Source organism: Heloderma suspectum, chromosome 1, assembly GCF_057233095.1.
Source record: "Heloderma suspectum isolate Gila_16-S chromosome 1, 16-S_ref, whole genome shotgun sequence".
NCBI lineage: Eukaryota > Metazoa > Chordata > Lepidosauria > Squamata > Helodermatidae > Heloderma > Heloderma suspectum.
The window spans coordinates 366,690,571-366,713,624 of record NC_139458.1 but is presented as its reverse complement, the minus strand read 5'-3'; the positions used below and the strand labels follow the sequence as shown (position 1 = coordinate 366,713,624).

The window sequence follows — 23,054 nt, the reverse complement described above, 5'->3', positions numbered from 1 at the left end:
CAGGAGGCCCCCAAATGAAACTCCAGAAGGAGTGGCAGATGATGGGTGGTGGCAGCAAAAAGGCCTACCATCAGCACCCAGCATGGCATGCTGCAAAGTGAACCAGTCACAACTCCAATTCAGCTGCCACCAGGAGCCCAGAAGCAAAAAAGAAATAAAGTTGGTGGGCAGCTGCTCTGGAGCCTTGGCCAGTGCTTCACTTTGCAGTGTACAACCAACCCTTCTAGAAGAGTTTTTTCAAAAAGAAAAAAGGGACCCCTTCCTGATCCCCCTTGGTAAGCTACGGAGGGAGGGAAAGAAAGCAGCCAAGGTGGTAGAGGGGGCTTCCCAAAATCTGGTAACACTTCCCTTTTCCTACTAATCTGTGAAAGGCCTACACCAAGGCAGGTAACCAGCTGGAAACTTAAGACAAAATGCTAGGAGGAAAATACATCTTCCTTCTACTAGCACTATACTTACTCTTGCAGAGTAATTGGAATCTGGGATGGGCAGCAAGAAATTCCTCACTTGGGTGGTTTTTGTTTGGATCCTGATTACCACCAGCCTTTAACCAGTCAAGTCCATATTTCTTTCTATAATCAAGTTCTGCTCCCTTCCTTTCTTCAGGAAAGATCTGTGGAAAAACAAGCATGTATTGCTCTGGTGAGTAGCCAAACCAATTTATATAAGGACAATATATTTGATCAAAAGATGTTTAGAAAATGTTTATGGCATTTCTCTGCAAACTAACTTCATTTGAGGTACCTTTAAACACTATTTGTTTACCATAGAAATAGGCATCTTAAATTCTTATTTTAAGTCCAAGTCCTGAGCATCAACAGCAGAAGTCCAGGATAGGATATAACAACTGCTGACCCAGATGTCAAAGCCAGGATGGTTTATTGCCACCTTACCCAGTTTAGTGAAAGATACAGAATTACATGAATTGGAAATACATGGAGAGACAGCATGGTTGGAATAGTACTGGAGCCAAGTTGTGTGCATTTCAACAAGCAACACTCGTCTCACTGCTCCTACATGGTGCAAGTTGTTCTGTACACAGTCAAAAGTTACACATAATTTCAGGAACAGGATGCTTTTCCAGTATCCAAGGTTATATGACCCAAGTTCTCAGCAGCACTGTCAAAAGCAGAACTTTACTCTTTATGGCTGTTGTCTGCAATCGCATTTGTAGTTGTTTAGGAAAACTGATTATGCTATAAAACAATTCCATACCATATTAATGTTTTGTGTCTGACGTTTTCAGAAAACGCCGCCCTTCATGCCTTTCTAGTGATATTGACTGAAAACAAATGACATACCTCAGACTTGTTCAAAAACTTTAACTGGCCTATTTTGGCAATAATAAGCTGTTTCACAGTCTCTCTATTTTCATCTGTATCCATTACAGGGTTATTCCGACAATCCAACGATAGAAGCCTTTGTAGCTTATCGAGTTCATTGAAAACTGACCACTGAAATGAGAAGATGCGAAAGCATGGCACTGAACAACCAACATCTGAAACAAAACACACACACCCTTCTACGCAAGGGAGGGGAACCTGCTGGCCTAATTTGGCCCACAGAGGCTTTGGCGCCCTCTGAGGCCCACTCCTAGGAGTCTACTGGGGGCTTGGGAACGGGCTGTTAATTCCCTTCCCCCTTACCAAGAGCTGTTATAAATGATTGGAGACAACAGGGATTCCCCTTAGGATGCCACTCACCCTCCCAATTGCTTTGCCCTTGTTCCCCCATCAACGATGATGCAGCACGGGCAAAGCAATCTCAACACGAGGCACCAGCTTCAATGATGCCAGGGGCAATGGCACCCATTACATCACCTGTCTGCACCCCCAACTCAGTTCCTCTCCCCTGCTCTACTCCTATAATGGCCACCATTGTAATGACAGTTTATCACAATGAATTAATGGCATCCCAAGAGCTTCAGCTATTGGGTGGTATAGAAATGAAATGAATGAATATTCATACAATATTTGTACATGACCCAGAGTGGCTGGGTGACCAGCCAGATGGGCGATTAATAAATGTAATAAATAAATTAAATGAATGAATGAATAAATAAATTCCTTTGATTCATTTAACAATTTACACGCTGTTTAGTCACTGTGGCTTGACCCTGACAAAGTCTATATGCTAGGGAATCAAATCATTCTTGGTCTCATTATTTATTTCAGCTACTACAACACAGGTGAAGCGTCAAAATTTGGAGTAGGGATGTCAGAGAATTCCGCCACAGATCTCAGTGAGGCCGAATGCCAATGCATTCGGCCCCCCAAAATCCGTGGTGGAACGAAGCCCCCCCCGCCCCGCAAAATGGGCCTGGAACGGAGCACCTACCTGCTGCCGTCCACGCTGACTTGCGAATGGCGGCTGCGTCTGCGGCTGCCATTCGCTTCTTCCATATAGCCATGATAGGCGACGTAAATACTTACGTAGCCTATCACGGCTAACGCAGGGACGCCATAAAGTATTTATGTAGCCTATCACGGCAAAAAAAAAAACAAAAAACAGTGAATGCAAGTGGTGGCGGCTACGGCAGCTGCCATTTGCGTTCCCTTTTTTTTTGCTGTTTTAGCCTACATAAATATTTACGTAGGCTACAATGGCAAAAAAAAAAAAAGGAAACGCAAATGGCGGCCGCCGTAGCCGCCGCCATTTGCGTTCGCTGTTTGGGTTTTTTTTGCCATGATAGGCTACGTAAATATTTACATAGCCTATCAGGGCAAAATACAGGGACGCAAATGGCGGCGGCTACGGCAGCCGCTATTTGTGTCCCTGCAGGCTGCCCAGTGGCTGGATGTCCGGCTGTGGGCGGCCCTGGCCGGTGGCTCCGCGGAATCTCCACAGAGCGGAGCCAGCCAGAGAGAATTGCGGGGGGAGGGATGGAGCGCCTCCCCCCCCCACGAATGTCACCTTTCGAAAAGGTAAGTGACTTTCGTACATCCCTAATTTTGAGTAACTTTAACTCTATTCATCTGCTCCAAGCAAAGGGGACTAAATCAGGGAGTTTCTCAGATTTTGCATAAATAAACCTAAAACAGCCACTTGCAATAATCAGGAGGTGAAAGTCCCAATAGATTTATCTGAGGCTTGGCACTATACTTGGTAGTGGTTGTGATTTCATTTTTATGGCTTTCCTTAACTGTCAGTTCATTCTTCAGAGTACATTATGATCCTTGTCTCATAACAAAGACTTAATGGATGCACAAGAACAACAGCAGAGACACTTTAATGCTTGTTTGCCCAGATGCAACAGCGAGCATAAGATTTCTATATATTACTGCACATAGTTCATTTCGCTATGTCAGTGTTTCTGAAATTGTGGGCTGGGACCCACTAGCGGTCTCAGCCAACCTTCATAGAATTATAAGATAGTAGGGTTGGAAAGGACCTTTAAGACCCTCGAGTCCAACCCCCCAACCTTCGGGTGGCCTCAGTGCTGCAGACTGCTCAGTGCCTCTTTGACTGACCACCCTGTTGTGTGGCCGCACCACGCACACTGCATAGTCAGATGCTGCAAAAAGCGTCGGTTAGATACCCAGGCTAATATTTTTAACATAATAAACAATGACAATTTTTTTAAAAACTGGGAATAAAGAGGAAGGGAAGCTGTTATTGGAGGAAGTGAATGTAAAAGCAGCAGAAGGGAGGGATGAAAGAAACTGGGGACAGGGGCAGTTAGTATGAAAGAATAAGGGGAGAAGAAATGACGAGATGGGTAAGACTTTAAAAGGCATGTTGGGAGAGAAGAAAAACAATATAAAATAAACATTTTTCTCTATTTAGAGCAGGTGTCCCTAGCTTTTTTGGATCAGTGGGCAAATTAGGAATTTTGATAGTGTCATGGGCACTCTTACAAAATGGCTCCTATAGTGGAGGCATAGCCAGTCACAAAACATTCATTTCCCAGAAGGCAAACCGATGAAACTAATAGAAAAGTAACTAGCCCAAGAACCTAAATACAAGGCAGAGGTGGGGGTCTGAGCTCTGAAATATAAAACCACCCCTTTGAACTCAAATAAAGACCTTAAACACAAAGGGCAGCACTTTGCTTTGCAACATGGCAATTTCCCAGTTTAAAAAAAATATTAAAATAATCTTAAGAAATAAAATTAAAATCAGGAGAGGCAGGAAGTCTGGTGGGCACCAAGAGGTGCCTGCCCATGGTTGTTGTTGTTGTTCAGTCGTTCAGTCATGTCCGACTCTTCGTGACCCCATGGACCATAGCACGCCAGGCCTTCCTGTCCTGCGCTCTCTCCTGGAGCGTGCTCAAGTTCATATTCATTGCATCGGTGATGCTATCTAGCCATCTCATCCTCTGCCGTCCCCTTCTCCTTTTGCCTTCAGTCTTTCCCAGCATCAGGGTCTTTTCCAGGGAGTTTTCTCTTCGAATTAGGTGGCCAAAATATTGGAGCTTCACCTTCATTATCTGTCCTTCCAATGAGCACTCAGGGTTGATTTCCTTTAGGATGGACTGATTTGACCTCCTTGCAGTCCAGGGGACTCGTAGGAGTCTTCTCCAGCACCACAGTTCGAAAGCATCAATTCTTCGGCGCTCAGCCTTCCTTATAGTCCAGCTCTCACATCCATACATTACTACTGGGAAAACCATAGCTTTGATTAGACGGACCTTTGTCGGCAAGGTGATGTCTCTGCTTCTTACTATGCTGTCTAGGTTGGCCATAGCTTTCCTCCCAAGGAGCAAGCGTCTTTTAATTTCATGGCTACAGTCACTGTCTGCGGTGATCTTGGAGCCCAAGAAAATAAAATCTGTCACTGCTTCCATTTCTTCCCCTTCCATATGCCAGGAAGTGATGGGGCCAGATGCCATGATCTTCGTTTTTTTAATGTTGAGTTTCAAACCAGCTTTTGCACTCTCCTCTTTCACCCTCAACAAGAGGCTCTTTAGATCCTCTTCGCTTTCTGCCATTAGGGTGGTATCGTCTGCATATCGGAGGTTGTTGATAATTCTCCCAGCAATCTTAATTCCGACCTCTGATTCATCCAACCCGGCATTTCTCATGATGTACTCTGCATATAAGTTAAATAAGCAGGGTGACAATATGCAGCCTTGTCGTACTCCTTTCCCAATTTTGAACCACTCGGTTGTTCCATGTCTGGTTCTTACTGTTGCTTCTTGACCCTCGTACAGGTTTCTCAGGAGACAGGTAAGGTGGTCTGGTACTCCCATCACTTTAAGAATTTGCCACAGTTTGTTGTGATCCACACAATCAAAGGCTTTAGCGTAGTCAATGAAGCAGAAGTAGACGTTTTTCTGGAATTCTCTTGCTTTCTCCATGATGCAGCGAATGTTGGCGATTTGATCTCTAGTTCCTCTGCCTCTTCTAAACCCAGCTTGTACTTCCGGTACTATGTTGGAAACCCAGAACCTCTTGGTCAGGAAATTCTCCCCAAAATGGGGAGGCTGAGTAATGCTATCTCCAGAGCTGATATCTGTACTTAACTTGAGGAAAGCCGAATTATGGAACTCCCTGCTACATGGAAATTGCGGTGACAAAGAATTTAGGAATTTCCAAGGAGGGATTAGATAGCCATATAAAATATCAGCGTTTGCCAGCTGATTATTTTATTTATTTACAATATGTATATACTGCTCCACATCAGAAGATTTCGGAGCGATAGATTTTATTCTATGGTAAAAGAATAAAACAACAGGTTAAAAGAGTTAAAACATTTTTTAAAAAGATAAACCCCAACAAAGTGGAATTTAATAAACCACGGCTGGTCATGCAAGGAAGGCCTCTTGAAAGAACAACGTCTTCAGGAGGCGCTGGAAGGAACACAATGTTGGCACCTGCCTGACCTCCAAAGGCAGGGAATTCCACAGGAAGGGGGCCACCACACTGAAGGCTCTTTTCCTGGTGGACTGCAACCAGGCCATAGCTCCATGTGGAACCACCAGGAACATGCCCTCTGATGACCTCAGTGACCGGGCAGGTTGGTAAGGAAGGAGGTGCTCTCTCAGGTATCCTGGTCCCAAGTTGTTTAAGGCTTTGTACATTAGTACTAATACCTTAAACCTGGCCCGGTAGTGAATAGGCAGCCAGTGCAGTTCCCTCAGCAGAAGAGTTACATGCTGAAAAGGGGCTGCTCCTGACAACAGCCAAGCTGCTGCATTCTGCACTAGCTCCAGCTTCTGGACCAGCCTTAAGGGCAGCCCCACATAGAGCGCATTGCAGTAATCCAGTCTTGAGGTTACTAATGCCTATACCACCGTGGTCAAGCTATCCCTGTCCAGGAGAGGCCATAGCTGGCAAACCAGCCAAAGCTGGCAAAAGGCACTCTGAGCTGCTGTGACCACTTGGGCCTCCAGCGACAATGATGGATCTAGGAGTACCCCCAGACTACAGACCTGATCTTTGAGAGGGACTGCAACCCCATCCAGAACAGGTAATCAGCCTATCTCCCAGACCTGGGAACCACTCGCCCACAGGGCATCCGTCTTGCCAGGATTCAGCTTCAGTTTACTGGCCCTCATCTAGCCCATTACTGAGTCTAGGCACTGATTCAGGACTTGCACAGCCTCTCCTGATTCAGATGTCACAGGGAGATAGAGCTGCGTGTCACCAGCATACTGATGGCATTTAGCTCCAAATCCCCTAATGACCTCTCCCAGCGGCTTCATATAGATGTTAAACAACATTGGGGACAAGATGGTACCCTGCAGCACCCCATAGCTCAATTGCCAAGGGCCGAGGAATAGTCACCCAGTGTTACTCCCTGAAATCAGCCCCATAGGTAGGACCGGAACCACTGTAACACAGTGCCTCCAATACCCATCCCACAGAGTCGATCCAGGAGGATACCATGGTCGATGGTATCAAAAGCTGATGAGAGATCAAGCAGAATTAACAGAGTTGCACTCCCCCTGTCCCTCTCTCGATAAAGGTCATCCTTCAGGGCAACCAAGGCTGATTCAGTCCCGTAACCAGTACGAAACCCAGATTGAAATGTGTCTAGATTATGCCAAACTCCGCCTCCATCTGTCACCATCTTGTGACTGGTGGGGCTCATTCATTTTCAGCTCTCTCAAGCGGTCCTTGAGGGTAGAGTTTGAGAACCCCTGCACTATGTTAAGGCTATGTATGAGATTAACATATTACCAATGAAGAAATCAAATAAAACATGTTCAATAAAAGCCGAGGTCTTGATTCTGAAGATGCTGTATTAATATTTCAATCTGGCTATACAAGTACTGCTCATACTGGAGGGCCACACCCAATTCCCAACAACTGAATACCTAATTATCTGTGATAGAAAGTCACTCAGAGGATGCAACCCTGACTATGTTGACCACTTGCATCATCTATGCCACAAAACCTTGCCAACCAAATGGCCTAACCTGACATTATACAATTTCCACTCTCCAATTTCAATTGATTGGAAGTTTAAAAGCATAAGGGCTGTGATAGGTTATAGATTGGGGGAAGACAAAGTGGTGCCTGTGGGCACCAATGTGCCCCTGGATACCTTCGTTGGCATGCACTGAGGCACTGTACCCCTCCCAACTTAGAAAGAATAAAAACACTTTCTCAATGGGAGCTGGGACCGCTGCTTAGCAAAGGGAGGGCCTCCAGCTGCCACCATCTTCATTTCCCTTGAATGCCTCTGGGCCACACATGGGGCTCAGAGATATTCTTAGCAAATGAAGATGGCTGGCAGCTGCAGGCTGGCGCTTTCGTCTGCACCACACTCAGCCACCAAGAAGGAGGAGGGGGGAAGAAAAAGGGACTCCTGTTGCTACTGTCTGGTAATCTTGTGAGGTGGGGGCTAGGAAGGGCAGGGGTAAGACTGCAGGGGGGTCAGGGAGTGTGCTTGTATGTCTGAATGGATGTGGGCTGCATGTGTGAGAAAGACAAAGAGAAAAGATTTGGGGTGATCCAAAGAGAAAAGGGATATTTTGGAGAGATCCACAAAGAGAGAAACTGGTTTTTCATGTGCTTGCAGTGAGAAGGGAGGTGTGTTGAGAGCGAGAGAACATGGTGATCTAGGGTGAAAGACAGAGTGCGTGCACGCACTCTGTTGTGTGTATATACGGTGATCTGGGGTGAGAGAGAAAAAAGAGATGGGAGAATGAGCTGGCTGACAGAGGGGAGGGGAAAGAGAAAGTTTGCCTAATGTGAACTAGGTTTCTGTTGGAGCAGAATACTGTGGGTTCAAATGAGTTGTTCCATGAATTGGGGATAAGACTCCACCTCTGTCTTATACTCAGTCTTTTGGGCAGGTTAGTTGTACTTTATGACTTACCCATGCCTCCTATTTTGTGGTAGTGCCCAGTACAGTTTCTCAAATTGCCAAATGGGCCCCAAAAGGTTACAGATCCCTGTAATAGATACAAGAGTATCCACATTCCAGAGGTGGGTTCTATTGACAATCTCATGACGCTGATATTTTACTTACTTCTGCAATTCTATTGCCGCTTAATACAAGATGTGTTAAGGAAGGAAACATTCTAGTCTTGCAACCTGCAAAAAGGAGAATAAACTGATGAGACATTAAAGAAGAATTAAAATACAGAAAAATATAACTGTTCAATTTACATACCAAATCCTGCATCAGGAAAGCATATAGAAGAAATTCCATTGTTTAAAAGTATTAGTCTTTCTAACCTGAAATTTAAGAGTCAGAGTACAGCTGTTAAAATATGAGCTAATATTTAGATTTCATAGGCAACAACTTATACGAAATCGTTCATCAGAACAGGCATTGTGATACAGTTAATCAAATCACAATGCAATACATGCTAATAAGTGAGGCTCTTCTATAGAACGGTACAATGAAACGTACAACACTCCTGGCCCCACACACACCCAGAATAAACGTCAGGGGAAGGCAAGAAATTACTTGAGGAAGCTGAAGGTAAGAGCACCAAATGCATTTCTAGGGGAAAAAAAGAGTATCCAAAAAAGGTCTTCAGTAGCAAATGCTTCAAAGCATAGATGCAAACTCATTTTGACTGGAGACATAGTGGAGGTTTTGCCTGGTATAAACAAACATAGTTCATTTATAGTTTGCATAGTTTGCCTCCCCTGATTTTGTGTTCTGTGCACAACAGCATTTTATTTGAGCTTCCATAAAATTATTCTCAAAAAAAGAGAGAAAAGGAACAATGACTATAAAATAAAAACAAGCAGCTCAATCCTATACAAGTCTATGTGGAAATAAGCCCCAGTGAGTTCAATGGGGCTTATTCCGATATAAATATAGAATTGCAGCATCAGATATTCAAAGTCTGAAAAATGGGAAAGGCCACAGGGTAGAGCCCTGTGGCAGAACTCTACACCAGTTCTTTGAAGCACTGGTCAATACAGCTTTGCAGAGAACTGCAACTCTTGCTTCATCTTTATGTAGAGCTGGTGCACTGCAGATGAAATATTTCTACATCTAAGAGATCAGAAAGGGCTGTAGAATCGCATACTCCCCACCTCCCAGCCATTCTTCTCTAGCACAACTTCTCCCTGCTGGCCTTAACCATGATTTAAGTGTTTCATTGGCAATAAAGTTAACAGTACTGCTGTGTATTTACCGGGGGAGATCTGCAATCAGCTGAAGTTGATTTTCATCTAGCTGGTTGTATGAAAGATCTAACCATTTCAGGTTATGTAGGACATCAATAGGTCTGGGGTGCAGGGGGAGAAATACCATATTTAAGATCATTTTAAAAAATTTAAGTATTATAACTTCTCTACAACAAAAACACAAAAAAGGAAGTTCTTATCTGTCTGCCAATTTATAATATGTGTTGATTACTACATGCTTTGCTGATTTCTGATTTGCTTGTTTGAGCTCCTCATACTATTTGGATGTTGTAGCTGCTCTACACCAGAGCTCAATGACCACAGACCACAATCTTCATTTGTACTTGATGAAGAACCAAAAGGTCTTACCAGCTCTTAGAGGTAGAATAAAATGTCTCCTAAGGTGCTAGGAAAGATTAGCATTATCTATTAGCATTATCTAATATCTAATTTGCACATAATGCTAACCCATGGTTTATTTAACCCAATGGTTTGTCTGGCAGACTATCAAACTGTGGTTTCTTTTCTCAATGCTTGGGTTGTTTGTTTCCCCCCTCCTTCACCCGCTCCCTCCCTGTATCCCAAATGCCTCTGCAGCACTGTAGCACTGGCATGAAGACCAGCTGTTTTCTTTTTTACTGCTCTTGCACGCTGCCTCTATAGCCTGGCAAAACAAACTCACCGTTCTAGATTACGGTAATTTCTACCCAGCCAATGTAAATCAGTTGGTGTGGAGACTTAAGTTTTGTCACAATGTAACAAGGAGTGGTGTTGGCAATCTAGACCACCTAGTGAGAGTGTACAGCTGCAAATGAAAGACCAACAGTGGCGATTGGCGTTGTTTTTCAACATGACAGATGTTGCTGCTACAGCCCGTTCCACTGTCTGGATGTCCAACAATTCAGAATGGAGATAACCATTTCCAAAGGTACTTGTTCCCTTCCATAGTTGACATCTATGAGTCTGGGAAGAATTCACAGATGCCAACGCAAGAAAAAAATTTTGGATGTCCAGCACGTCAACAAGCACCTAAGAGCAGCACGAAATGTCCTGGGCTACCATCTTACATGTGCTGCAGAATGTAGCACAGGACTCAAAACTGAGTGCTGCTTCCTTTGTGCAAGGAAACTAGTTTCCCACAACTGGGAAACACATGAACAATGTAACAATTGTGGGAAGACGGTTTGTAAAATGCACCTCACCAGCTACCAGACTGGTGATAATTGCCTTTAGGTCAGTTCTTTGAGTCGAAATACTGAGAACTGAAATGCTGAGGTTTGGATCCTCATTAATGTTGAATTTAAAATGTTTATTTTTGTTAGCTAGCAACTCTAATATACTTAAAGTCTGATACATGTTTCAATAAACATTGTTTTATTAAAATATACGTGGAATTATTTACTTTTGACGCATTTCTGGGGTCATGGGTTAAAAGCACAGGGCATTAGTTGTATGTATGGTTTTTTTCCCCTTGGGACAAGGTCTTTGAGAGTATGGGGACCCATACTAACTTCATGTGAAATATGAATGGAAAACTCCTAAGGGTTCTTTTGTATTACAGCATAACAACTCTGGGGCAAAAAAAATCACCTCATGAGATGAAAAATATCTCAGTTTTCATGAGAAGGGGTAACAGTTAAATACTGCACACAGCTTTTGTTGGATGAACTTGTAATTGCCAGTGGCAAGAATAAAGCTGTTTGTAAACATTTTCACCCCCCCCTTTTTTTTTAACTGTCCTAAAGTGTTTTGCTATTTCTTTGTGTAGTAATGATTATACGTAACTGATCAAAGCTTCTCTAGATGTAATAACTTCTGGCTAGCCAACTGACTTATTTTTAACCAAACAGAGGCAATAAAGTGGTTCAGACATACCGCCAAAGCATGTACAGGTACCCTCATACCTTTTTAAAAGTGAAATATCATTGGAAGCAAGGGATAGTTCTTCAAGAGCTGGCCATCCTACAGCACATACAAGAACCTAATGGGAAAACATCATTTAATACAAGAACTGCAATTCCTGTACCTTGATAGGCACACATGCAAACAAAGCAGCAGCTTCACTAATTCCAGAGCTGGTCCAGACCTTAGTCCCAGGACTGGGGAAGCTCCTTCTCAGCCTCAGTGTCTTGCCTGCAAGCCACTTTCTGCTGTCCCAGCAGAGTAGCCTAGCCAAATATAGGTTTAACCTTCCATCAAAAATGCAAGAAAATAGTCAACTTTTAATGGCTGGGATTTCAGTTTTTAATATGTGGTAGACCTTTACTTTGGTGTAAAACATTTTCCTTGAAGCTTGCTCAAGATTAAGCCTTATTGTTGTTAGGCCTGATCACCGCAGCCCACTGTGGCTTACTTAAGATGGGTTGTGGTGCATACCAACCATCCGTTTGAATATTCAAGCTATGGTTCGTGGGCACCGTGGCTTATCATGTTGAGTGGCCATAGGTTGTTTAACCCTTGTATAAACCCCCGCTTGCCGGGTTCACATGACATAAGAAGCCACAGCACCCACTCACCACGGCTTTAATTTTCAAAATGGCAGCCAGCACGTGCTGCAAACCATTGTGGCTTAAAGAAGCCACAGTGGGCTGTGGGAATCGTGTGAACTGGCCCATGATCTTTCTCAAGTAAATTTCATGTGGATATCTCTACACTGGAAAAGGAACAGTCATAATTGGTTTGCTTATATCTTTCCTCTTGGTATGCAATGGTAATACAATTAAATCATTTTACTGGGATCAGTTGTCCAGAACCTTTAGTCTTCTCCTATTGATTTTGCCAGAGCAAAACGTAAGCAAAGGTGGTCTGATGTCAATATGGAGAGTGATATGGCTGCTTTAAGCAGTTCTAACCCAGGGTTGGGCAGAAAGTTATATGATTAACATATAGCTGCAAACTATTTCAAAGAATGAAAGTGAATTACCTCAGTCCATGTCACCCCTGTTCGATTAACTGCTAGAACCCTCAGTTTACAAAATACTGTTGAAGTGGGTGGTAAGGAAGATGGAAATCTCATTTTGTTGTCACTATGCCAAGAACAGAAGAGAAGTTTCTCATTTTTAGTGAATGGAACAAGTTTACAACAATTTTTAAATCTTAGGCCCAAGGCCCTCCCCAAAGGTTTTATATCCCTTCTGTTAAATTTATGTAAATTATCATTTCTTATTTATGCTGGTTTTACATTAAATATATTTTAACTATTAATTGGAAGCAGTCCGATGTATTTGAACATATTTCTGCAAACGTTGCATTTCAGAAACAGATTAAGCTAAAATGTTTTTACGCCTGGCCAAAGATTCCAACCCACCACAAAGTGACAAACTTGCAAGTAATACCTAGTGCTAAGATACTATCTTAGGATTTAAGTCTCCAAATTAAGGGCTAAGCCACAGAAGAGATCCATTATTGTGTCTCCTAATGGTTCTATTTTTAGTTAAAGAGCAGCTACAAGGGGTTCCAGTTTGATTGGAACTGTGCCACACACAGAGGGGAGGGGGGTTGTTTATCCATTCATTACATTTCAATTCTGCCCACTAGCCAAAGCTCTCTGGGCTTAATCCTTTCCCTTGTACCATTCTCGTTATCTAAAAACCACAGCCATGATCAGCATGTCTGTGTTTGTTTAGATTTAAGTGCAGGAAAACAGCACAGGGGAAAGGGTTTAAAAAAACCCCCAAACCCTCCTCTACCACTACTGATTTGAAGAGCCCCCGGTTGCTACTTAATTAAAAACCAAAATGCTGAGAGATCTGATCAAGAATTTCCTATGTATTGTGTAGACATCCCTGGTTTAGGGAGAAATCCTATGTGGATAGGTAGCCACCTCTGCAGTCGGAGGCAACCACCTATCCAATGCACGGTGGGTGGAGCATGGAGGGGAACTTCTCCTCTGCACTCTGGTCGCCCTGCATGACTAGCTAGATGGCTGATTTCGGCTGTCTAGCTGGAGCAGTTTGGGGCAGGGGATGGATAGCGCATAGGAAGCTTTGTAAAGAGGCTTTCACTGTCCCCGCCCCTCCCTGCCCCTGGGAACACCCCCTTTTGCCCCGCTCCATGTTGCTCTTACAAGCCCAGAGCCTGGGGATGATCCACGCTGCCTACAAGGCGGTGGGGGCAGGGAGGCAGTTCTCCAGGAACTGACCTCGGAGCACAGGCTCCTAGGTTGGTTCCTGGAAACTGACTAATCCTATAGCTGTCTAGCCGCTGTCTAGCGGCCATAGAATTGTGCCCTTAGGGTCTTCGGTTCAGGAGTCTTAAGATTTTTGTGAAAGCAATGAAGTGACACTCCTCTGGCAATAGCCCAGCTTCCTTGCCCAACCCATATGAAGTTCTTCATGCTGCTTCACACTACTGTCAAATTTGATTTGATAAATACATAGTTTTAAGGTTCTTACTTTTTACACAGAAGCATTAGAAAGCCTTTAAAGGACTCAAATTCCTTTACTGCTACTAAGGCTAAGAAGTTCTCTATTGCAACACTTGGATTCAAACATATACATATTGTTTGCTAGCATACGATAATCTTAATTCAAAGAACCAATAGTTGAAAAGCATGTCATTGTACCCGAGAAGCAAATGATCTGGAAAGTATTCAGACTCTAGTAGGGCCTACAAGCAGTCCCCATTAACAGCTGACTCCAAACATTAACAAAAGGAGCATTCTGAATGGTTCTCTTCTTGGTTTTTGCAAGTATTAGAAGAAAGATGCAAAGATAAAGATTTAAGGCTAGGTCCAGACTATCCACAAAATGGAAGAGCTCCTTCTGTTCTCAAAAGGGATTGAGAACCAGCGGAGGCTTCCATTGAAGGAAGGTGGGGAAGGGGACTTTTGCTGATTCCCTCTGCACCATCTTCCACAGTGTTCAAGGGACCCCACATGCTCTGGTACAACGTTTCGGGGGGGGGGGAAGAGGAGGAGGAATAGGCAGAGATCTGGAAGCATATCCTGAGTGGAACTCTAGATTCAACCCCAAAGTCATGAAATATTTGTAAGTACCTGAGATTAAGAGTTTCTAGTCTTTCAAGTTGGCACGCAATATCTACCACTTCCTTCCAAGAGGACAAAAGATTTTTTGATAGATCTATTCGCCTGATATCTGAGCATACATATCAGGAAAAGCGTATACAAATTTTGTAAAATTGAGTTCAAAAAGTAGGGAGCTTGTATATTGCTGCTTTTAGAACCAATGTTTAAATGAGCCATTAGTACAGCTTGCCACATCCTGAGAAGAGGTAGTGCTTAAGTTAAACGTATGGCTCTCCCCCAACATCTCAGTCAGGAAGTTAAGTGCAAATAATTTAGATTATCTGAGTTAATTCTATCATTCCTGAGACTCACTCCTACTTTATGCATTCTTGTATGCTTCCTACTTCAGGTGACTTTAGATGTGAACATTAGTACTATGGAGGGGTTTCTCCCCTGGAACTTTATTATTACATATTATACAACTTCATATCAAATTTTATACACATATCAATCTATACAATTCTCCATATTATTATACCAATCATTTAAAATTACCTTACCACTTAATTGTTTTCCTTTACAAAACTCCTAATACAATATATGGTTGCACATTATCCTGCTCTTTATTATTGTAGCACATAACAAAAATATACAATTTTCAATAACACGTTTATTTCCCTGTCTATCCTCTTTAATTCTAATATTTGTGAGTTTTAACAGATATATTAATTCTCAAATCCATCCCCTTTTATTTCCAGTTATAATTAAATGTTAATGGCTGGTAGAATTGCAAAGTCACCTCATCCTTCACCTTTCCAAACAATACCTGGAAGTCAGGTTATACCCCTTTCCAATAGATCAAGGGCTTTTTGGCCCCAAGGTCGCATTGGGTGTCTGCTGGAGCAGTGGGGGCCACACACATATGCACGCACACACATTCACATACAGCTCTCTCGCACTCTCTCTCTGTTGCTCTCTCTCTCTCTCTCACACACACACACACCTTCTACCCAAGAGCATTTAAGAGGCGAATCCACTCTCTTGCTGAAGGATCCCGATATCCTACAGTCTCTTACTTTGAACTTTTTAAGAAAACCCCAGAAAAAACAGGGGAATGCTCTAGAAACAGGCTCTATAGTTCCTGCCACAGAAGCCCTGTTCTTACAGCACAGCTTCTATGGGTGTTATAGGGACGCTCTAGAAATGAGGCTTTTATGGCAGGAACCATAAATCCTGTTTCTAGAGTATTTTTCTTTCCCCCGTTTTTTCCTGGAGATCATGGGGGTGGGCACCAGGATTGGTCCATGGGTTGCGCTTTTTGCACTCCTGCAACGGATCTTAATATCTGGGCAATACCAAAGAATACATGGTATTACCTCACTGCTCCACATATCCAACATATATCTTCTGCTTCAGGATATATCTTAAAATTTGGGGTGTTAAAATATCATCTAAAAAAAAGTTTATACAAATTCTCCTTTAAATTTAAACACACAGCTTCTGATGGAACTTTTCCCCAGATCCATTTCCAGGCCTCCTCTGAGATCTCTTGCCCTGGATCTCTTTCTCACTTCTGTTGATATAAAACTACATTTTTCACTTTGTTCCATTAATAATTTGTACATTTTCCCTAACATGCCCTTTGTTTATTTAGCAGAGGTTAATTTTGGAAATTCAGAATGTCTGCATTCAATTTCAGAACTGTCTGTATTCAATTACAGAATGAATTGTAACTGTAATTAATGAATTGTAATTATGTAATTAATGAATTGACAATATCCCTAAACTAAAAATAAGGTAATCTATATCTACCCATTAACACAGAATCATAATCATCATATTTATTTTTCAGTTTTGCACCATATCATCAATTCTACTATCAGCTTCTTTCCATATCTGTGTATTGCCTAAAATTATTGGCCCTGTATCTCTTTATTATAAAATATTACCATCATTGGTGATAAACATGGCAATAATTTTCTTTTTAATACCTAATCATAATACTGTATACTCTCTGTAAATGGAATGGACTTTAACTTTCCCTCATCCTCTTTTTTTACAATACTAAAGCATATTTTTCTAAAGGAATGTCTATTTCATATTCTTCCAATATTAGCTTTGTATCCAGCATAAACCAAGCAATAATATACAATAACATAGCTGTATAATAATAATTTTTAGTGGGAGCAAACTCCAATCCTCCATGTCCAATTGTTATATAAAGTGTTTTACCTGCTATGTGTTATTTTTTCTTGGACAAGTAAAAAAAATCAAGTAATAACTTACCCCAGCTATTTAACAAGGAGCTGTATTGGCCCCAGGCGCGTAGTCAAGTCATTTATAGTGTTAAAGGGGCCTAGAGATCCATAATGCTTGCTTAAGTTCATTATTGGTGTAATTCCCACGCTAGTAAGCCTCTGAGCTTGTGCAGATGAGTCAAAAGGCCGATAACAGCCTTCTCAGAACATTCCTCGCTAATGACGAGAATGTCTTATCACTGATGAGCCTGAGAAGCAGAGTTTGTTTACCTTAAAGCTGCAGGTGGCTATGCTTGAGAACCAAGTGCTCTTAGTTTATGCTGAGAATGAATACTAGGGGCGCGTGCTGCTGCTACGCTGCTTATTGCTAACCTGTAGAGTATAAGACCCATTGTACCCAGTGGCTCAGGGTTCAGAGAAGCTGTCTGATCCAACCACTGGATACGCCTGTGTGCTGTAAGTTACTCAATAAAGTCTCCTTGTAAGCAAACCTTTGAGTCTGATTTATCACTATCTTGGCACTTCTAACCTAAGAGTTCAGTGCCCATGGCCAGGGCGATACAGGAGCTAACAAAGGGATATTTAGAAAATAATAAAAATAATAATAAAAATAAAAATAATAATAATAGTGGTGGAAGGACATTCGTTTGTAAGATTGACATTTCCTCCAGTCATGAAGTTCCTAAACCTGACCACCATCTAATCAGCTTTTCAGCTTAGTTAATAAACATTCATGATTTGCTTTTACTAGATCCTCCAATGTAGGTATTATTTTGATCTCTAATTTGTGACTCCCTCCAGGGCATCAAGTATTTCTCAGAAGTTTGGTCTTCAACTTTTTCCCCTCTAAATTCAAGCTCATCCACTTTTTAAGAAATTCACCTTATATCCTGAGATTATACCAAATTTCCTTAATAAATTAGTAATTTCTGTAGTCGATCTGTTTTTAAGAAATAGAACAAATCAAATAAAACCCACCTCTAACCATTACTGTTTTCAAGGGATTTCAAATATGAGCCCCAGTCTGATTCTAATTAGGCTCAAGCCATGTTGCACTACATCCCAAACGCAAAAAGTACTTTGGTCAAGCAGCAAGAACAGCTTCATAATATTGTTAAATTCAGATTGCCAAGTGAAAGGACAAACTGGCTGTTACCTTTCAGGCCCCTTGCCTTTCATATGTGGGAATACAACTTCTTACTGGGGATTTGTTGCATGCACTAGAGCAGCAGTAGAACTGACTAAGGCAGCTTCATGTTACAGTCCCACATGAAGTCCGCTGAAAACCAATTCTGCTGTACTCTTGGATTTACAGTGCAATCCTATACATGTCTACCCAGAAGTAGGTTCTATTGAGTTCAGTGGTGCTTACTCTCAGGTAAGTGAGTCTAGGACTGCAGCCTTAGTTGGTTAAGTTGTATCACAAATTTAAATGTTGCAATGACGTTCATGAAGCTGTATTAAATGCTTGGGATCAAAATAGCAAGGATCTGCTCCTTTTAATTCTCCTTTGTCCTCCATAATTCACAGTTCAGTTTCTTTCAAAAGACAATGCTAAGTGGTAATTGTAGGTGTTGAAAAGAAAAGACTAATATACTTTGTGGGCTTAGGTTGTAATACTGGGTTAGATAGATAAACAGTCTGACTTGGTATAAGGAAGTGTCCTACGTTCCTAACCAAATACAATGCTTGCAATCAACACTATGACCTGGTTCACACATAATGCTAACAAATAGTTTATTTAACCCATGGTTTGTTGCCCTATCCAGGGTTTGTCTGGCAGACAATCAAACAAACCGTGGTTTGCTTTCTCAATCCCTGGGTTGTGTTTCCCTCCTTCGCCTGCTCCCTGCCTATATCCCAAATGCCTTTGCAGCACAATAGTACTGGCATGTACACTGGCTGGGTTTTTCTTTAACCACTCTTGCTTCTGTAGCCTGATGAAACAACTCATGCACAGTCCACAGTTCTGGGTTCACATATAACAACAACCCATGGCTTAAACAACCCAGAGTTCATAATCCAACAACAAACCATCTGTTCCCTTTCTAGATTTTTCATGGTTAACAAACCATGGTTTGTTAGCATGGCTGGGTTTGCATATCACAACAACCCAGAATTCAACAACCCATACCATGGGTTAGCATTATTGTGAACCCAGCCTATGCAATGGATAGGGCTCTCAGGATAGAATTCTAAAATAAAAACTACTTGTAAGAATTAATGGCACCTAATTTAGCACAGTTTTTAAAAAAGGATACTGGGGCATGTTCTTCTGATTTCTCCTTCTTGACCAGCAAGACTTACTGCACATTCATCTACCGAGATGTCACTCAAAGTACTCAACTGCCTACAAGAGAAGTGTCTCATTATGATATAGTACATAATAGTGAAAAGGGTACAGAGATCTGAAAGTACAGACATTAAAAAAATTAATCAACTAATATAATTATTTTTGGAAAGAATATATCTAAAATGATTTTTGAAGAACTAAAAATCACTCTGAAGAATCCATAATGTGACCTCTATGCTCATACTACTGGGATCATATAAACAGAAGAAACTGAAAACAGCACAGTACCGCAGAGCAGTGTGGATATGCCCAAAGAACAATCTAATACAAATGGCGCAGGGGAATCGAACATGTCTGCCTCAACTCATGTTCCTACAATTTTAATAAGTAGAAACAGAGTTCCCTTTCTGCATTGTCAAATATTAGTCTGTTGTTTTTTAAATGAACACTCGCCACAAGACTTAAAATACTCCATTACTACATAGCGTTGCCTTCTTATTTTCAAACTTACTTACACAGATAAAAAGGTTAAGCTACCCAATATTGCATATCAATATGCTACTGATTTTTTAAAGTTGAAACAATTACAGAAATGTTGTTAGCTGTGAGTTTAAATACACAATTCTGGGCCAAGAGATGCTGAAAAATCTAGATTGTAATACATAAGGGGTTTGATGACAGAGAAGCCTGTGATAATGATAAAACATTTCATATCACCAGGGAAGGGCCGTTCAGGCCAACACATCTCTAACTGCCACTGGGTGAGTAGAACCCAATGAAACTGAATAGTGGGAGTTCAGGACAGACAAAGGAAGTAATTCTTCACACAGCACAATGCTTCTAAAAAAACATTTTTGTTTTTAGCTGAAAACAGAAGGAATTGCATTTAGACAATTTCAGTGACCTGGTTCGCACAATCACTGTTGCTTGAGCAAGCCATGGTGTCTTGTTTAAGCCATGGCACATACTGGGCGCCATTTACCTAATCACCCGCCTGGGCACAGCTTGTCATGTTGTCTGAAGCCACTCCATAGCTTGCTGGAGTGGAAAACAACTCTCAAACAACAATGTTCATAGTATGCCAGATAGTTGCAAAGGATTATTCTTCTTCTGTATTGAATTAAAACATGTTTTATATTTTCTTCCAGAGTGTTTGCTGTGGGCTGTCTCTGTAACAATATTTGGTTTAGTCTCCATGCATATGTTGCCTGTTTCTCAAATAACAGGAGTCTGGTGACTAAAGGTGTGTGGTCTGATGCTGCAATACAGGATGCAGAACTGTTTAGGGATGGGAGGAGCCACACTGCCCCCCACTAGGCCCACCATAGGCCGGATGATGTCAGGTGGCCTGGCCTTGCCTCACCCCTGATGTCAGGGGTGGAGCCACACCAACTGACATGACATCACCCCCTTTTTTCTCCATGCTGGGAAGAGGCACAGAACTGGGACCCTGACCAAGGCCACTTTGCATCCCTGCTGCTACTCAAATAACAGATAGCAGCAGGGATGAGAGGTGGTGGGATTCACGTGTGTGGGGAAGAGTGGTTGTTCTCCCTGGTGTGGGCAAGTCCTAGGGGTTAACATATCTCCATTTATTGATTATATTATGATCTATTAATAGTGATGCCAATCTTTTGTTTTTATTTTATAAACAGATGTATCTTAACATCCTTTCTGAAAGCCAAGAGGGCCCCCAACTGTAATTCTAGAGAGACGGCATTCCACAATTTGGCAGCAACACAGGAGAAAACCCTCTCTTGCATGCCAAACGGGCCTCAGGAGGGCTTCTCCTGCAGTTCTTAGTAAATGGACTTTATTTTGGACATTTTAGGACTTTAAAAGATTAAACCAACACCTTGAACTGGGCCCGGACAACAACGGGCAAACAGTGCAGGTCTTTCAATAATGATGTAATAAGGCCTTGGTAGTGGTTAGCAGCCTACTGCTAGATCTTGCACAAATTGAAGTTTTTTCAAATGTAGCACTACGCAGACCACATTGCAGTAGTCTAAGCATGATGCCACCAAGACATGGATAACCGTTGGCAAATGAGACCAGCTAAGGAAAAGTTGCAACTAAACATAATTGTGCAAACACATTCCTTGCCATGGCTGCCACCTGAAGCTCCAGGGCCAGCATAGGATAAGTAAGTACTCCCAAGCTACAGAACTAAACTTTCAGGAGGAGGACGACCCCTTCCAGAACAGGTTGAACCCCAATCCCCACAACAGGCTTTCTAATGACCAGCAGCAGCTCAGTCTTGTCTGGATTTCACCTCAGCTTGTTCACTCACAACCAGCCCGCCATCGAAGCCAGGCAACATTCAAGGGTATTGACCTTTTCCTTGATATTAGGTGACAAGGAACAATGAAGCTGGGTGACATCAGCATATCGGTGACACCTAACTCCAAATCTCCGAATGAACTTCCCATGAGGCAGAACTGTAATTTCCCAGCACCACCTCCTGGACATGACACAATAGAAAGGACTGGAGCCACTGCAAAACAGTGCCCTCAGAGACCAGCTGTGCCAGGCAGTACAGAAGGATACAATGGTTGATGGTATCAAAAGCCTCCTAGAGACTAATAGGGCTGTGCACCCCCCATCCAGTTCCTGGCATAAGTCATGCACCAAGGCGACCAAAGCAGTCTCAGTTCCACATCCTGGTTGAAAGCCCAATAGAAATTAAATACATTTCAATCCCCGCCTTTCCACAAAGAAAAATAAAGCATTCAAAGGTGGCCAATAATAAAATCTAGATTCAAAATCTTAATTAAAACATAGCCCAAAAACACAAAACATACATTAAAAACACAATAAAAGACATATGGGTCCAGATAAGCGGTATCATCCAGATGTGTCTGGAGCTGCAACACCACCACTTTCTCTATAATCTTGGCCAAGAATGGTACACTTGAGATTGGCCTATGATGAGTCAAATCTACTGTGTCAAGGGAAGGACTTATTACTGCCTCTTTTAAGCAAAGGGAACAAAGTGATGATGAATGCCTCCTGCACAGAGGCATTCAACATCTCCCCTTAGCCATGGCATCAGTCCTGCCTTGGCTGATTTAGGGAGCCAAGAAGGGCAAGTAAACAGGTGGTAACCTTCATTGCTCCAGACAGCCTGTCCACATTCTTGAGAGGTACAAGATGAAAATTATCTCCAACATCTGGATGAGCAGTTTCCAGAGTTACAACAATCTGACCTGCCCCAATTTTGGAGTCCAAGTCAAGGTGGATCTGAGTAACGTTATCCATAAATAATAAAGCAAATGTTCACAGTAAGCCACTGACCGCTCTGGCTTCCCCTCTGCAGCATCTTGGTGAAAAATGCATCCCACAGTGCTGAGCAGAATTGCTGGTGTATTCTGTGCAGATATGATGGTGGTGGAGAAGCAAGTGTTCTTTGCTGCCCACAGCACATCTTCAATTGGACTCTTAACTTCACATTCAGTCTGATTCTTTTTTCCTCCATCCTCACTCGAACTGTCATCTCTCCTGTTTCATTTCCCTCAGCCGAGGGCAATGAAACCCTGAGTCTACCAGTGAGGAGAGGGCACCTAGGAGCAATAGTGTCAACCACCAGGGCTTTGACAAATGAGGCAAGACATTCCACAAGTCATTCAGGAAGCCATCCAGATCCATCAGGTGTCTGGGGTCCACCACCCCTGTGGAGGTCCATACTGGTAGTCAATCCAAAGCTAACCAGATAGTGATCTGTCCATGACAATGGAGCCACATGTAACTCCTCCTCCTTCAGAGCACTAATTTCACCAGAACAGAATACCAAATCACGGGTGTACCCTACTACATGCATAGAGGCAGATACTAACTGGAACAGGTCCACGGTTGCCATGGTGGAAATCCTGAGCTACTCCTGACTAAGCAGCCTCAATGTGAACGCTGAAATCCCCCAGAATTTCCAATTCAGAGTGAGATGTTCATCTGGATTTACAAACTAGTGATTATGAAAGAATGTAATATGGTCAACAGCA

At 42.4% G+C, this 23,054-nt stretch overlaps 2 protein-coding genes across 7 annotated transcripts in view; one reads left to right on the top strand and one right to left on the bottom strand.

Moving 5' to 3' along the window:
- B3GALNT2 (beta-1,3-N-acetylgalactosaminyltransferase 2) overlaps positions 1 to 2,087 on the top strand; it is a 57,214-nt gene extending 55,127 nt beyond the window's left edge. The window contains exons 14-15 of the transcript XR_014786796.1: positions 607 to 642; positions 1,391 to 2,087. The gene's annotated coding sequence lies outside the window, so the exon portion shown is untranslated. The remainder of the gene's footprint in view (positions 1 to 606; positions 643 to 1,390) is intronic.
- The window catches only part of TBCE (tubulin folding cofactor E), a 40,429-nt gene that overhangs the window by 5,375 nt on the left and 12,000 nt on the right, over positions 1 to 23,054 (bottom strand). For 3 of the 6 annotated variants that reach the window (XR_014786794.1, XM_084828173.1, XM_084828174.1), the window contains exons 5-13: positions 19,025 to 19,109; positions 14,536 to 14,635; positions 12,463 to 12,565; positions 11,444 to 11,520; positions 9,548 to 9,640; positions 8,566 to 8,630; positions 8,422 to 8,486; positions 1,302 to 1,454; positions 460 to 613 (exon numbers count right to left, since the gene is read on the bottom strand). Coding sequence is in view for 4 of the 6 variants with exons in the window: in XM_084828173.1 (XP_084684299.1) it covers positions 460 to 613; positions 1,302 to 1,454; positions 8,422 to 8,486; positions 8,566 to 8,630; positions 9,548 to 9,640; positions 11,444 to 11,520; positions 12,463 to 12,565; positions 14,536 to 14,635; positions 19,025 to 19,109 (895 nt within the window). In the remaining 2 variants the exon portion in view is untranslated. The remainder of the gene's footprint in view (positions 1 to 459; positions 614 to 1,301; positions 1,455 to 8,421; positions 8,487 to 8,565; positions 8,631 to 9,547; positions 9,641 to 11,443; positions 11,521 to 12,462; positions 12,566 to 14,535; positions 14,636 to 19,024; positions 19,110 to 23,054) is intronic. The other 3 variants (XR_014786795.1, XM_084828175.1, XM_084828176.1) reach the window with 2 other exon arrangements.